At 36.7% G+C, this 12,470-nt stretch overlaps 1 protein-coding gene across 1 annotated transcript; it reads right to left on the bottom strand.

Moving 5' to 3' along the window:
- Positions 1-5,412: 5,412 nt before the first annotated feature.
- LOC121240878 (F-box protein At2g02240-like) lies at positions 5,413-6,878 on the bottom strand. Its single transcript, XM_041138404.1, has 3 exons — positions 6,463-6,878; positions 6,119-6,255; positions 5,413-6,042 (listed from the first exon to the last, which is right to left on the bottom strand). The coding sequence occupies exons 1-3, from the start codon at positions 6,733-6,735 to the stop codon at positions 5,619-5,621; spliced, it is 834 nt and encodes a 277-aa protein (XP_040994338.1). The 5' UTR covers positions 6,736-6,878; the 3' UTR covers positions 5,413-5,618.
- Between the last annotated feature and the right edge of the window lie 5,592 nt (positions 6,879-12,470).

The following is a 12,470-nucleotide window of genomic DNA, read 5'->3' as shown; positions in this document are numbered from 1 at the left end:
TTTGTCTTATTGCATTTCCCTCTTATGTTTTCATATGGTACACTGATCTTGGGACCTCAATTTAATATTTGGAAGATCATTCTGGATCATGAATACTGCATGTTACAAAAGAAAAAAAAAAAAAAAAAGGTTTTCTTTATTATCTGCTACTCCCATTATGCGCCACTCTGATTCATATATAAGGTTTTTGGTTTTAGTCTCTGGTTATGAGTTTTACTTTTTAATGAAGAAGTACCTATTGTTTTCTTCTTGTAATGGCTTCTTCGAAACTGAGGACTTATTATCTGCCATAAATAAAGTGAATAATAACATAGGGCAAAGGAGTCTGACACCAAATCGACTTGGTGCAGTAGCAGAATAATATTTTTAGGGCACCATGACCAGTTCCAGATCACTTAAGCAGGCTGCTTTTTAATTATTGTGGTTCTCAGATTTATAGTAGTTTGACTTTGTTATAATTTATTTATTTATCTTCATATTAGTGATTTTGAGGTTTTAAGAGTGTGAATAATGGTTGGATTACAGTGGAAATTAGAGACGCAAGAAGTTGATAGATGTAGGCAATACATCTGGTTTTCTTAAGCATCAAACACGTGTGTTTTGGGCGTCACACCTTGGTGAATATTCCATTGTTTTTAATCTGGAACAAAGCATGGTTAGCTTTAGAAATTTTAGCAAATGCTTAACCCAAAAGCCTTGACTTTAATGCATTTCAGCTAGTTGTCACGTACTAAGCTCAGAATTTTCATGTGTGTTACTCCATATATATATATATATATATATATATATATAAGCATGTGTGTTAAGCATCAAACACGTGTGTTAACGGAACATGCCTTTTATTTTTTATAACTGATTGTTTTTCTAATTCACCTTAATTTTTATGAAACTTTCAGGATCCATCCTCTTCAGTAGCATCTGAATGTTTAAATTACACATTCTCATCCCAGTATTGGTTTAAATTCCATCTTAACACATTTCTTTCTCTTGCACCCTAGTGGCATTACCTTCAAAAGGGAATTTCCCGAGGGAGAGGAACTTCCACTCTGTAATTTGCTGTAATTTCTTTTTCTGTTCTGAAGCTACTTCTTTGTGTAATTTTTTTTGATAAGTTACTTTGTGTAATTAGGACCTTGTAGAATACAGGTACTTTGTCGTTGTTTAATTAATTAACTTACGTTGCCAAATGCACAATTATTTTGTGGATTCTAACAAGCCCTTAAAATGAATATTGTCAGTATATACAAGCTGAGAATTTGGGTTTTGAGAACTTTTGGTTGAAATTGATTTGAACTTTATAATTCTTTTTGTTATTTGTTTTGCTTGTTGTTTTTATGCTATGTCTACCCATAAATTATGCTTATTACTTTGTTGTGTTGTTCAATGTTTTATTTTTAGCAAGCAGTAAATGAAATATGGTTCCAAGAAGTGGATGTGGAACATGGAAAATTGAGTCTTTTACCTGGAATAGGTGAAATAATGAGGATTAGATAAGTGGTAGGTTCCAGTCGTTTTTCACCTAATAAGCGCATCTGAAAATGGTGCCCCCACCCCCAACCCTCCCCTCTCTCCTTTCCCTTTGGCTGCATGTTTCTAATTGACTCAGATGAATTATTTGGGAAAGTAGAAATGAAAAATGTAACGTGATTTCTAGTTTGCGAGTGCCATTCCCTTTTTTAAATGCTAACTTTGTTACAAGTTTATATATGGTGTCTTTAAAACTATATATTTTATATTTTGAAAGAGGGTGAGTTTGTTTTGTTATATGTATTTGCTATGTTCATACAGGAAACTGGCTCAACCTTGAGTTTTTATTTGTTTGATATACAATGGAATTATCAGAGTTAATACCCGGGGTGCGTTTAAATTTTATATTTATGATTTAAGGGAGAAGATAATTTGTGTATCATTCTTATGTTTTTTTTTTTCATTCTCTTACTTCTCTGTAATCTAAGGAAAGAAAGGGAGGGTTTTTTTTTTTTTTTTATTTGGATGGGGGGGGGGGGGGGGGGAACAGGTATTGTGGCAGAGAGACATTGAGCTTTGACTCTTCAGCTATGTTTCTTCATGCATTTGTCAAGTCTACCTGCAATTCACGTGTGTTTTTCATGGAAGCTCTTTCCTCCGCCCTCTTCTGGGCTTATGCTACTGTGCATTAAGATAGGATTTAGGCGGGAGTATTGCTGGGAGAGGTTACCAAATAAAGACATCTATGGGTTCCATGATGCAGCTGTCTATTACATTGCAGTTTCTTGTTAAACGGCACCTAAAATCATCTCTTGCCAATTTAAAAAAATGGGGAATAAAAAGATTATCAATATCGTTAAAGGTGTTTGCTCTTTGTTTAAGTAATTACCCCATATAACTTGAAGATGACAAGTGTGTTATATTAACCTTAGGTTTTTTAACAGATCGATATGCTTTGTTCATTTCTTGTTTGTTGTTTTTGTAAGTTTGTCATTTATATTTATTTGTTTGTTGTTTCCTGTTTCAAGTTTGATGTGAGGAACAGAGTAAATTTGTGAGTCTGTGTTGAACTTGGTGTGATGATTGGGAGCACCAAATGTTATGTTGTCATGTGTTGGTATAGTTAAAGTTGAAGTTGGTGTCATGAAATTCTGCTAATGAAATTCAGTTTGTTCTTGCAGGCATAGCTGAAGTTGGTGTGATGATTGGAAGCACCACTTTGGTGACACTTGTTATTGGTTTTGTGTCTCTACTTGTGCAAAACCTTACACATTTATTTTGGATGATACTAATTATATATGCATGATTTCTTTCTATAATTCATGATCATCAGTACACATTCATTCTCAGGTTCAAGCTATGCACACAAACAACAATCATGTTTTGCTTTTTCTTGAATTTCTGCTACTGTCAACCTTTTTTAAGTAGTGAGTTTCACCTTCCATTTGAAACTGTTTAGCTCGAATCTCATTATTTTCTCTATTTGAAACTTATAGATGGCAAAGAAGAATAAGGAAATGTATTTGCAAGAAATGGAAGCATCCAAGTAGAAAAAAGATGAAGAAATTGTCAACCTTATAAAGGAAGAGGTAGAGCAGATGAAACATCATAGGCATGAGGCCTTTCAGCTTCTGAAAAGTGAAGAAGAAGGAGAAAACTGAGAATATAATCAAGGTACGTTAACAAAGAATTGTAATTTTTTTTTTTTTTTTTGTCTTTAAGTGCGAAGACTTTTACTGCTGCTAATATAGTTCTCCAATGTGCATAAAACGAAAGAAAATCGATAGAAGGAGCAGCAGCAGAAGTAAGACAAGAAGTCTAACTCTTGATTATATTTAATGAGATTTTCTCCATATATAATGCATTTTTTAGATTTATGCACCTGTTTTGCTCTCACTTGAGTCTTTCAGGTTGCTCTTGATGTTAAAGAAATGCAATCTTTTATTTTTTTTGTCTTAATCTTATATTTTATTGTGACATCAACTTGTTTAGAGTGTAGTTGAACAAAGACCATTAGGTTAAAATATTGTGACTTGAGTAGGTTGAACAAAGATCATTAGTTGAACAAAGTCATGAAGTACCTGACTTGAGTTAAAATATTGTGAACTTGGGTTCTTGATTTTGCTTCCTATAAATCGCTGTGCAAATATATAGGTTAAGTAGACTATATGATTTTTTTATAGTTATCAAACTTTAAAACTCCTCATTTCAAGCATTCTAAAGGAATTCATGAAAATAACTAATAGCATGCTTGCTGTCCAATAAAGGCCATTGAGTTTTCTACATGAAAGATATATGAAGATCGTGGGTTAAGAATGTACAAATGATAGGAATTTACTTAGAAATGGAAGAGAACAAGGAAGTATAAAAAATCGCTGAAATTTCATCGTTAAAATGGCATTTGACAGCTTTTTACTAACTTGTTGGAACCAAATTAAATGAAGAGCTAAAGCTTAAAGATTGCTGGTTTTTGTCCCTTGTTTTCAATAGTTTTTCATACAAACAAATAACTTTGGTTGAGCAAAAGATGCAAAAGCCATTGGCACTCACCCTTTGAACACACTATCAATGGCCGGAAGTTTGATCTTGAGGTGCACATGGTACATGAGAGTTCCGATGGAAAAGTTGCTGTGGTTTGAATTATGTACAGCCCTGATTCTTTCTTGTGATCATCAGTAAATATATAAAAATCAAAGACTCTCTCTCTCTCTCTCTCTCTCTCTCCCCCCCCCCCCCCCCCCCTCTAGACTCTCTCTAATGGCTTGTGTTGTGTATGTTTGTGTTGGGATTTATATTGTGAGATTTTGTGCATTATTTCTGTATGCCAAGTTGATGATTGTACCTTTATTGTTGGGCTAGTTTCAATTAGTTTTTGCTCCTGTCATTTAATGAGTTCCTGTGTTCATTTAATTTGTGGATTTTTTTTTTATTTTGTGAAATATCTTTTCCGGCGATTAAAATTCGCCGGAAATAATTTTTTACACTAAACTTATTATTTTCGGCGACTATATATCGCAGGAAATAATTTTTACGGGCATTTTAGAGTATTTGCGGCGAATATTACAAGTTTTTCCAACCATTTTAATAAGCGGCAATTTATTTTATTTTTTGTAACGACTGCAATTTGCCGGTATTGATCAATCCCAGCGATGTAATGATCGCTGGAACTGAGTTCACAAAATCAATAACTCAATTGCAACGTTTTAAAAATCGCTGGTATTGATGTATACCGGTAAATTTTTATCGCCGCAATTGTTATTTCAAAACCATTTAGTCTATTGCGGCGATTTAAGAAATCGCTGGGAAATGGTATTTCCGGCAATTTTTCATCTTTTAGCGACAATATTAAATCGTTGGAATTGAACTTTCCCAACGATTAACAACTGAATTGTACCTTGCAATTGTGACGATAAATGATCATATTTGCGGCGAATTTTATTCGCCGGTAAAGAAAATATTTCCTGGCATTCTTGGCTTCCGTTGGAGTAGATCAAAAGTGGGGCTTTAATATCGGCGAACATTCAGCGATTTATAAATCGCTGGGAAAGATGATAGGCAGCGATTTTACTACTTTTTCCAACGAAAGTGAATCGCTGGGAAAGGTGATTCCCCTTGTAGTGAATTATATGGATACCCCAAATGTGAGAGATGATGAGAAAGTAATTGATGATCATAGGGTTTTATAGCCAACACTAGGAAATGATGATGATGAGATTTTAGAGCCAACTCTTGATAGTAATGATGATGATGATGATGGAGTTTCAGAGCCAACTTCACAAAATGATGACAATGAGATTTCAGAGCCAACAGTTGGGATATTTTTTAAAAATGGACTTCACATTAGCTTCTTCTTCTCCACTGCAATAGTGAGTACTTAAGAGATCGAAGACGAGAGAATTTGATTCATATTTGACTTCATCATCACTTCTCCAAGACTCGTACGTGTACGTAAAATTCAGTGTTGAACCATCATCTATCTTTATTTTCTGCATTTATTTCACTGCAAAAGCCATAGATGCACACCACTAGCACAGCCTCTATCGGTGGTACTGCACAAAACATCTTAACAAAAGCAAACAAACCCAACAAGAAAAAAAGAAAATACAAACCCATAACAAAGCCACATCGATCTCTTTATATTATATATGTTATTATCTTAAATCTTTTGGTCGAACCTCAATGCCATGGATCACAAGGCCAGATTTCCAGTTGAGGACTTCAGTCTCCCTCAATTCCATTTCGACCACTCTATCTACCTGGTCATGATTGAAGAATTCCCCCATCTCAATCTCCATCCACATGTCCTCTCTGTCTCTTGGAAATTGTGCATCCTCTTCCTCGGGTGCATCATCCATGGATGTTCTTGATAGCAAATAAGCATTGATAAAATCACATCTGATCTCATCTAGAAATCTAACCGACAACTTCACTGGCTTCTCAAGCCCATTGAATTGATCCCCAATAGTGTAGATAAGGTATGCTCCGTATCTGGTATTTGGGGACAGAATTTTGGTCTCAATGTTGCCCCATACATGAAGCCAACACACTTCCACAAGATGAGCAACCTCCGAAAATCTGCACATGATTCTTATAATTTAAACCGTAATTCACATACACATTGATATAGAAATAGAGAGCTGGGGAGAGTTACCTGGATTTGGGTAACAATGGTGACTCGGCAAGAGAAGACCATTTCCAGTATTGTGAAGCGTCTCCCCATATTACCCCTAACTCCCTCGCACCCAGCATGTAACTCTTTTTCCCACTCCATTTATGTATTGTAAAACTCTGTTGAATCAGTTTACTCTTTGATGTCAAGGATATACAATTTTTCAAGCAAAATCAATAAAGAAAATTGAATCATCCTTGGAAACCTACCTTTTTTTCCCAAAATATAAAAGTTCCCTCTTTCCAATATTCAAACTGTGCAGTGCTTCAAACAACTTATAACAACTTAAGCAGACAAAACTAGAGGGAAATTCTAAATATGCCTACCCTGTTACCGTTGCCGATGAGGATCGGATTGTCGCAGAGGCTGAAATAAAGATCTTTCTTGGACAGCATAGTACTCAGTGATGACGACGACGAAACCGATTCAGAAATGATTTGCTGATGATCGGGAGGCAGAAGCGCCTCCCACACGAGATTGGAAGCAGCAGCTGAGCTGAATGTCCGGGAAACCAACGACATCCTGCATGCATCATGAGGGGATGTCTTAGAAATTATGTTGGCGATGCACTCGTCCGGCAGTTCGCTTGTAATATCCATAATTTCCGAAATCTCTCACTTCTTCATCTTCGTTTACGCGATATCTACAGACTCATTTGAGTGCGTGCATATGAATTTATCTAGAGAGAGAGATAAAGAAAAGTCAAAGGAAGACTTAACCGGGCCTAGTCGTGTCTATCGACTTTCGGTGCAAGCAGACGGACACGACCTAGAGCTGCATGGAAATTGATGTTTGAGACACGTTTTTGCAGAGGAAAAAACTGCTTTTTCCATCCACTTGTACCGCTTAACTTGACTGTTTCGCTTAATTTGACTGTTTGTTAATTTATTTTTTATATAATAATTAAGAAATTGATTTTAAGTATATTATTATATTTTTTTATTTTTTTAAAATATTTAAATATATTAAAAAATATTAAACAAAAAATGAAGAAAAAAAAGGGGTGACGCTGCGTACAGTCCAATTTATTGGACTCCTTTGCAATCCAAACATAAGAATGGACAAAAAAACCCCCACTTTACCATTGGCTTGACCAAAACACCCTAAATCAAGAAGGAGCACAAAATTTGAAAGTGCATTTCAGTTTCCCGCTCCCACTCTACGTCGTGCAGCTCCTTGCCTTCTCCACCATTGACAACTCATTGAGACCTCGGGCATATAAAGGTACTGGAAATAATCTATAGAAGCATCATTTTAAGTTTAAGAATAAGTTGATCGACTCCATTGTTGCAGTTCTTGTCATTGCTACATATCATCTTGATCTTGTATTTTACCGTTATGCAAGGATAATAACACGAACAACTCTCTCCACAAATATCATCCCCAGCAGTCGGGCACCTAAAGCTACTTACACGTAGATAGTCTCAAGTTCTTAAATACCTAAAGCACTTGTTTTTCTTTTCAAAAGGACTTCTCCGCACGTTAATTTTTAATTTTTAATGTTTGATTATGTTAATTAGCAAAAAAAATATTTGCAAAAGCCGATATTTGCAAGGGTGAAAACATTGATCATCAAGAGAAACCAAGTTGGGAGCAAAGGCTTTTCGTTGCCCATAAAATTGGAAAGAACTGTCCCCATGGCCTGATTGCCGAATGCCCAATACCCGGAGATTGCAACGCTGAGAAAAGTTCATGCTTCAAAGGACAGAGCTGTGCATATAAAACAAAACTTCATGCTTCAAAATTTTCTCTCTGCTGAGTTGCCATCCAGTGCTGATGTGGGTGAGAGTGATTGTGTTCTTGCCTTTCCAACTCAGCAGCTCCATTGCTCTTCAACACCCCCCCCCCCCACCCCCCCGGCAAGATGGAGAGTAGATATCTGCTACTCCCATCTTGAGCATGCAATAATAGAAGCTTTGGGAGTCCAAAGCTTTGGTAAGTATGTCTGTCATTTGTGATTTACTAGATACATGTTTTGTAACAATGCTTCCTTCTTGTATCTTGTCTCGAATTAGGTGGCAATCAAGCTCTATATGCTTGGTTCTTTCATGGAAGACAGGGTTGGTGGCTAGGTATAAAGTTGACTTGTTATCACAGTAAAGGAACGCAGCTTGGAAATGTTCAACTTGTAAGTCCTCGAACAAATATTTGAGCCATGTCAATTCACAACATAGATTAGCTATAGCCCTATACTCTGCCTCTGAGGATGATCTGGATACAACATGTTGTTTCTTGGACTTCCAAGACACTAGTGATTCACCAATTAACACATAATACCCTGTCACAGACCTCCTGCTATCTGGACATCTCCCCAGTCTGAATCACTGTACCCATGTAGCTGTAGCTTTGAATTTCTTGGATAAAATAACCCTTGGCCTGGTGCCCTTTTGATGTATCTTAGGATCTTGTGTGATGTATGTAGATGTAGGACCCGAGGGCTATCCATGAATTGACTTAATACCTGGACTGCATATGAAATATCAGGCCTAGTTATTGTCAAGTATAGCAATCGACCAACTAGCCTTCTGTAAATTGTTGGTTCTGGGAGCATCTCTCCTTCCTCCTTGCTCAACTTCATGTTTTGATCCATAGGGATTTTAGCAGGTGTAGACCCAATGGTGCCTGAGTCACTTAGAATGTCTAGAGCATACTTCCTCTGGCATATATGAAATCCCATCTTCAGACCTGGCCACTTCAATTCCAAGGAAAAATTTCAGCTTGCCTAAGTCTTTGATTTTGAATTTTTCGTGAAGGGTGGTTTTGAGATAGTTAATGCTTTCAATGCAATCACCAGCCACTATAATATCATCCACATATACCAAAATGGCTGTGAATGAACTTTTAGTGCTCTTGGTAAACAAGCTGTAATCATCTTTAGACTGTGTGAATCCTTGTTCAACAATAAAATTGGAAAGCTTAGAGTACCATTGCCGTGATGCTTGTTTCAATCCATATAAACTCTTATTTAATTTGCACACTTTTTTACCATCATCATTGGAATAACCAGGAGGAAGTTCCATATACACCTCCTCATCTAAGTCATTATACAAAAATGCATTGTTTACATCAAATTAGAAAAGGCCCCATCCCCTTATTGCTGCTACAACCAAGAGGGTTCTGACAGTGACAAGTTTAGCCACAGGTGAGAAGGTCTCATGGTAGTCTAGTCCTTCTTGTTGGGTATATCCCTTTGCTACTAGTCTTCCTTTAAGCCTCTCTACAATCCCATCAACTTTAAACTTAACCTTATAAACCCATTTACACCCAATTGCTTCCTTATCCGGTGGTAAATCAACTAAGGCCTAAGTGTTATTAAGTTCAAGAGCTTCTATTTCAGCTCTCATGGTTGTGCACCATTCAGGTGAATTTTTGGCTTCTTGATAAGTTCTAGGTTCAGGTTGGGATGTAATTGAGGCAACAAAAGCTCTATGCAAATTGGACAACTTTTCATATGAAACACTATCACTGAGTGGATAAGCCTTACCTGAGGGATTCTTGCCTTTTTGTTTGTCCAACATTTGAGATGGGTGAAGAGAGATCACCTGCTAACATATGAAATCCTGCAAGTGGGAAGGTGCTCTTCGAACCCTTGTTGACCTCCTAGGCAAGTGACTGATAGGTATGGTATTTGATGCATAGTCATGAGTAGCAGAATATTGAGGGTTGGTTTCTGACTCAATTTGAGTGAAAGTATCAAGAACTTCCTGTTCAGAGATGATATTCTGAGAGTTTGCTTCAGTTTCTTGAGGAATGTTTGAGGTAGTGGTGACAGATTCTATAAAAATTGTAGGGATTTGAGTAAAACTGATATTGCTTTGGTTTGATTCCACATGAGTGTCAGTGAGGATTTTATTTTTGTAAGGGAAAACATTTTCATAGAAAACCACATTTCTAGAAACAAATATTCTCTTGGTTTCAAGGTCCAGCAAAGTATATCCTTTAATCCCAAAGGGGTATCCCATAAACACACACCTCTTTGCTCTAGGGTCAAATTTATGCCTTCCATTAACAATAGTTGTAGCAAAAGCTAGACAGCCAAAAACTTTAAGGTGTGTGTAACTGGGTTTCTTTTTTAACAGAATCTGATAAGGGCTTTTATTGCTCAACTTAGGTGAAGGTGTCCTGTTTATGATATGCACAGCAGTTAAAATACAATGATTCCAATATTTTAAGGGAATGCTACTTTGAAATCTTAATGCCCTAGCTGTATTTAAAATATGTTGGTGTTTTCTTTCCACCACAGCATTTTGTTGTGGTGTCTCAACACAACTTCTTTGATGTATGATGCCCTTTTTGAGATAAAAATCATTCATGTTAAATTCCCCTCCATTATCACTCCAAATGATTTTTATTTTAGTCTCAAATTAAGTCTCTATCATAGTACAAAAGCTTTGAAGGGTGGTGGTGGCATCAGATTTTAGTTTCAACATATAAGTCCAAGTGCATCTACTAAAATCATCTACAATAGTTAAGAAGTATTTTGAACCATCATTGCCAGTTTCATTGCAAGGACCCCAAATGTCACAATGTAATAATTCAAAACACTTTTCTGTTTTGTGTGTGCTTATAGGAAAGGGTAGTTTGTGCAGCTTGGCTAAAGGACATATGGAGGAAAGTTTTTCACTAGGAGTTTTTGAAATATGAACATCACCATCTATGTTTGAAACTGAGTAAGAAGAATGTCCTAGTCTATAATGCCAAACATCAAAATTTTGGTGACTGAAGCAGAAATTGGGAGTGAAGATAGTGGACTCATTTTGCCCAAGGCATCTGACAAGGCTGAGGGAGAGACTTCCCTTTGCAGCATATGGTACAGCCTTTGCCTCACTTCACCGATTCCAATCGTCCTCCAAACTGAAAGGTCCTGTATGTAGCAAAAATGAGGAAAGAAAATCAAACAACAATGAAGTGTTTTAGTTAGTTTTCTAGCAGAAATCAAGTTGAAAGTGAAGCTAGGAACACAAAAAGCATCCTAAAGGGTTAGAGAGTTTGTAATTCTTACTGTTCCTATGTGAGTAACAGCAGCTATATTACCATTAGGTAGAGCAACAGAATGAGAAGCTTGTGATTGAATTGAAGAGAACAATGAGGGAGAACAGATCATGTGATCTGTTGCTCCTGTGTCAATGATCCAAGGCACATTCAATTTGTTTGAAGGCTTGGAATTAAAAATAGACATACATAAAGACATACCAGAAATTTGATGAACATTTCCATCAGAAGATGAGGAAGCAAAAATGCTTTGAACATTGTTGGCAGAGGGGTTTAAGTGTAAGGGACTTATAGCTGGCTTGAGCAAAGCCAGGAGCTGTGAGTATTGTTCTTGGCTTAAGGACAATTGAAACTTGTCATTTACCAAATCCTGTGCAGAAGTTGGAGATGCAGTGGCTTGGTTTGCTGAAGATCTGTTCATCCCATCAAACTTGTGAGTTGATGGGTATCCATGAAGCTTAAAACACTTGTCTGCAGTATGACATGGAATTTGACAGTGAGAACAAACTGGTTTGCTTGGGTTAGCCTTAAAGCATCTTTTTAGAGAGTATCCTAATATTTTGCAAAAGGAACAATAATATCGATCCCTCTTTTGTGTAGAAATGTTTGGTTTACCACCCTCCTTGTAGTTTCCTTGAGTAAACATTGCCATGGAGTCATGCACAGGTCCCTCAGTAGATATTTCCCTTCTTTTCTCTTCTTGTTGTATTATGGAATAAACCTCATTAAGACTAGGGAAGGGTTTGATTAAGAGGATTTGAGCTTTGATTCCCTTATAAGAATCATTCAAGCCCATTAAAAATTTCATAACCTAGTCCCTTTGTTGATTTTGTACAACTGTTTTTAGGCCTCCACAACTGCAACTAGGAATGGCCTTGTAGTTCAAAAGTTCATCCAGCAAAGTTTTGAGTTTGGAAAAATAAATACTTACATCATCTTGGTTCTGCATTAGCATGGTTATAGCATGCTTAATCTCAAAAATCCGAGGAGCATTTTGTTGAGCAAAACGTTGTTCTAACTCAAGCCAAAGTTGGTGTGTTGTTTCTGCATACACTGTGCTGCACTTGATGTCAACAGCCATGATATTTTGCATCCAAGTAATCACAATGTCATTACAACGCAGCCAATGTTCCATGAGAGGGTCATTTGGATCAGTGGGTTCACATAGACTTCCATCAATGAAGCTGAGCTTATTTTTTATTCTTAATGCTCTCTTCATTGATCGAGCCCATGAGTAATAGTTACTGGCATCCAAGCTATGAGTAACAAGCATGGAGCCAGTACCATCATTGGTGCCAATGTAGTATGGACTGCTTGGGTGAGTAGGGTCTTTGTTGGGATT

The sequence above is a fragment of the Juglans microcarpa x Juglans regia genome, chromosome 1D, assembly GCF_004785595.1.
Source record: "Juglans microcarpa x Juglans regia isolate MS1-56 chromosome 1D, Jm3101_v1.0, whole genome shotgun sequence".
Lineage (NCBI taxonomy): Eukaryota > Viridiplantae > Streptophyta > Magnoliopsida > Fagales > Juglandaceae > Juglans > Juglans microcarpa x Juglans regia.
Note: the sequence above shows the minus strand (reverse complement) of the source record. Positions and strands in the feature narration are given on the sequence as shown.

Excerpts from the sequence above, each read along its gene's own strand:
- LOC121240878 (XM_041138404.1), bottom strand. The coding sequence starts at position 6,735 with ATGGATATTACAAGCGAACTGCCGGACGAGTGCATCGCCAACATAATT. Across the intron at positions 6,256-6,462 it reads TCATCGGCAACGGTAACAGG|AGTTTTACAATACATAAATG; the intron begins GTAGGCATATTT and ends CTGATTCAACAG. Across the intron at positions 6,043-6,118 it reads CCATTGTTACCCAAATCCAG|ATTTTCGGAGGTTGCTCATC; the intron begins GTAACTCTCCCC and ends AATCATGTGCAG.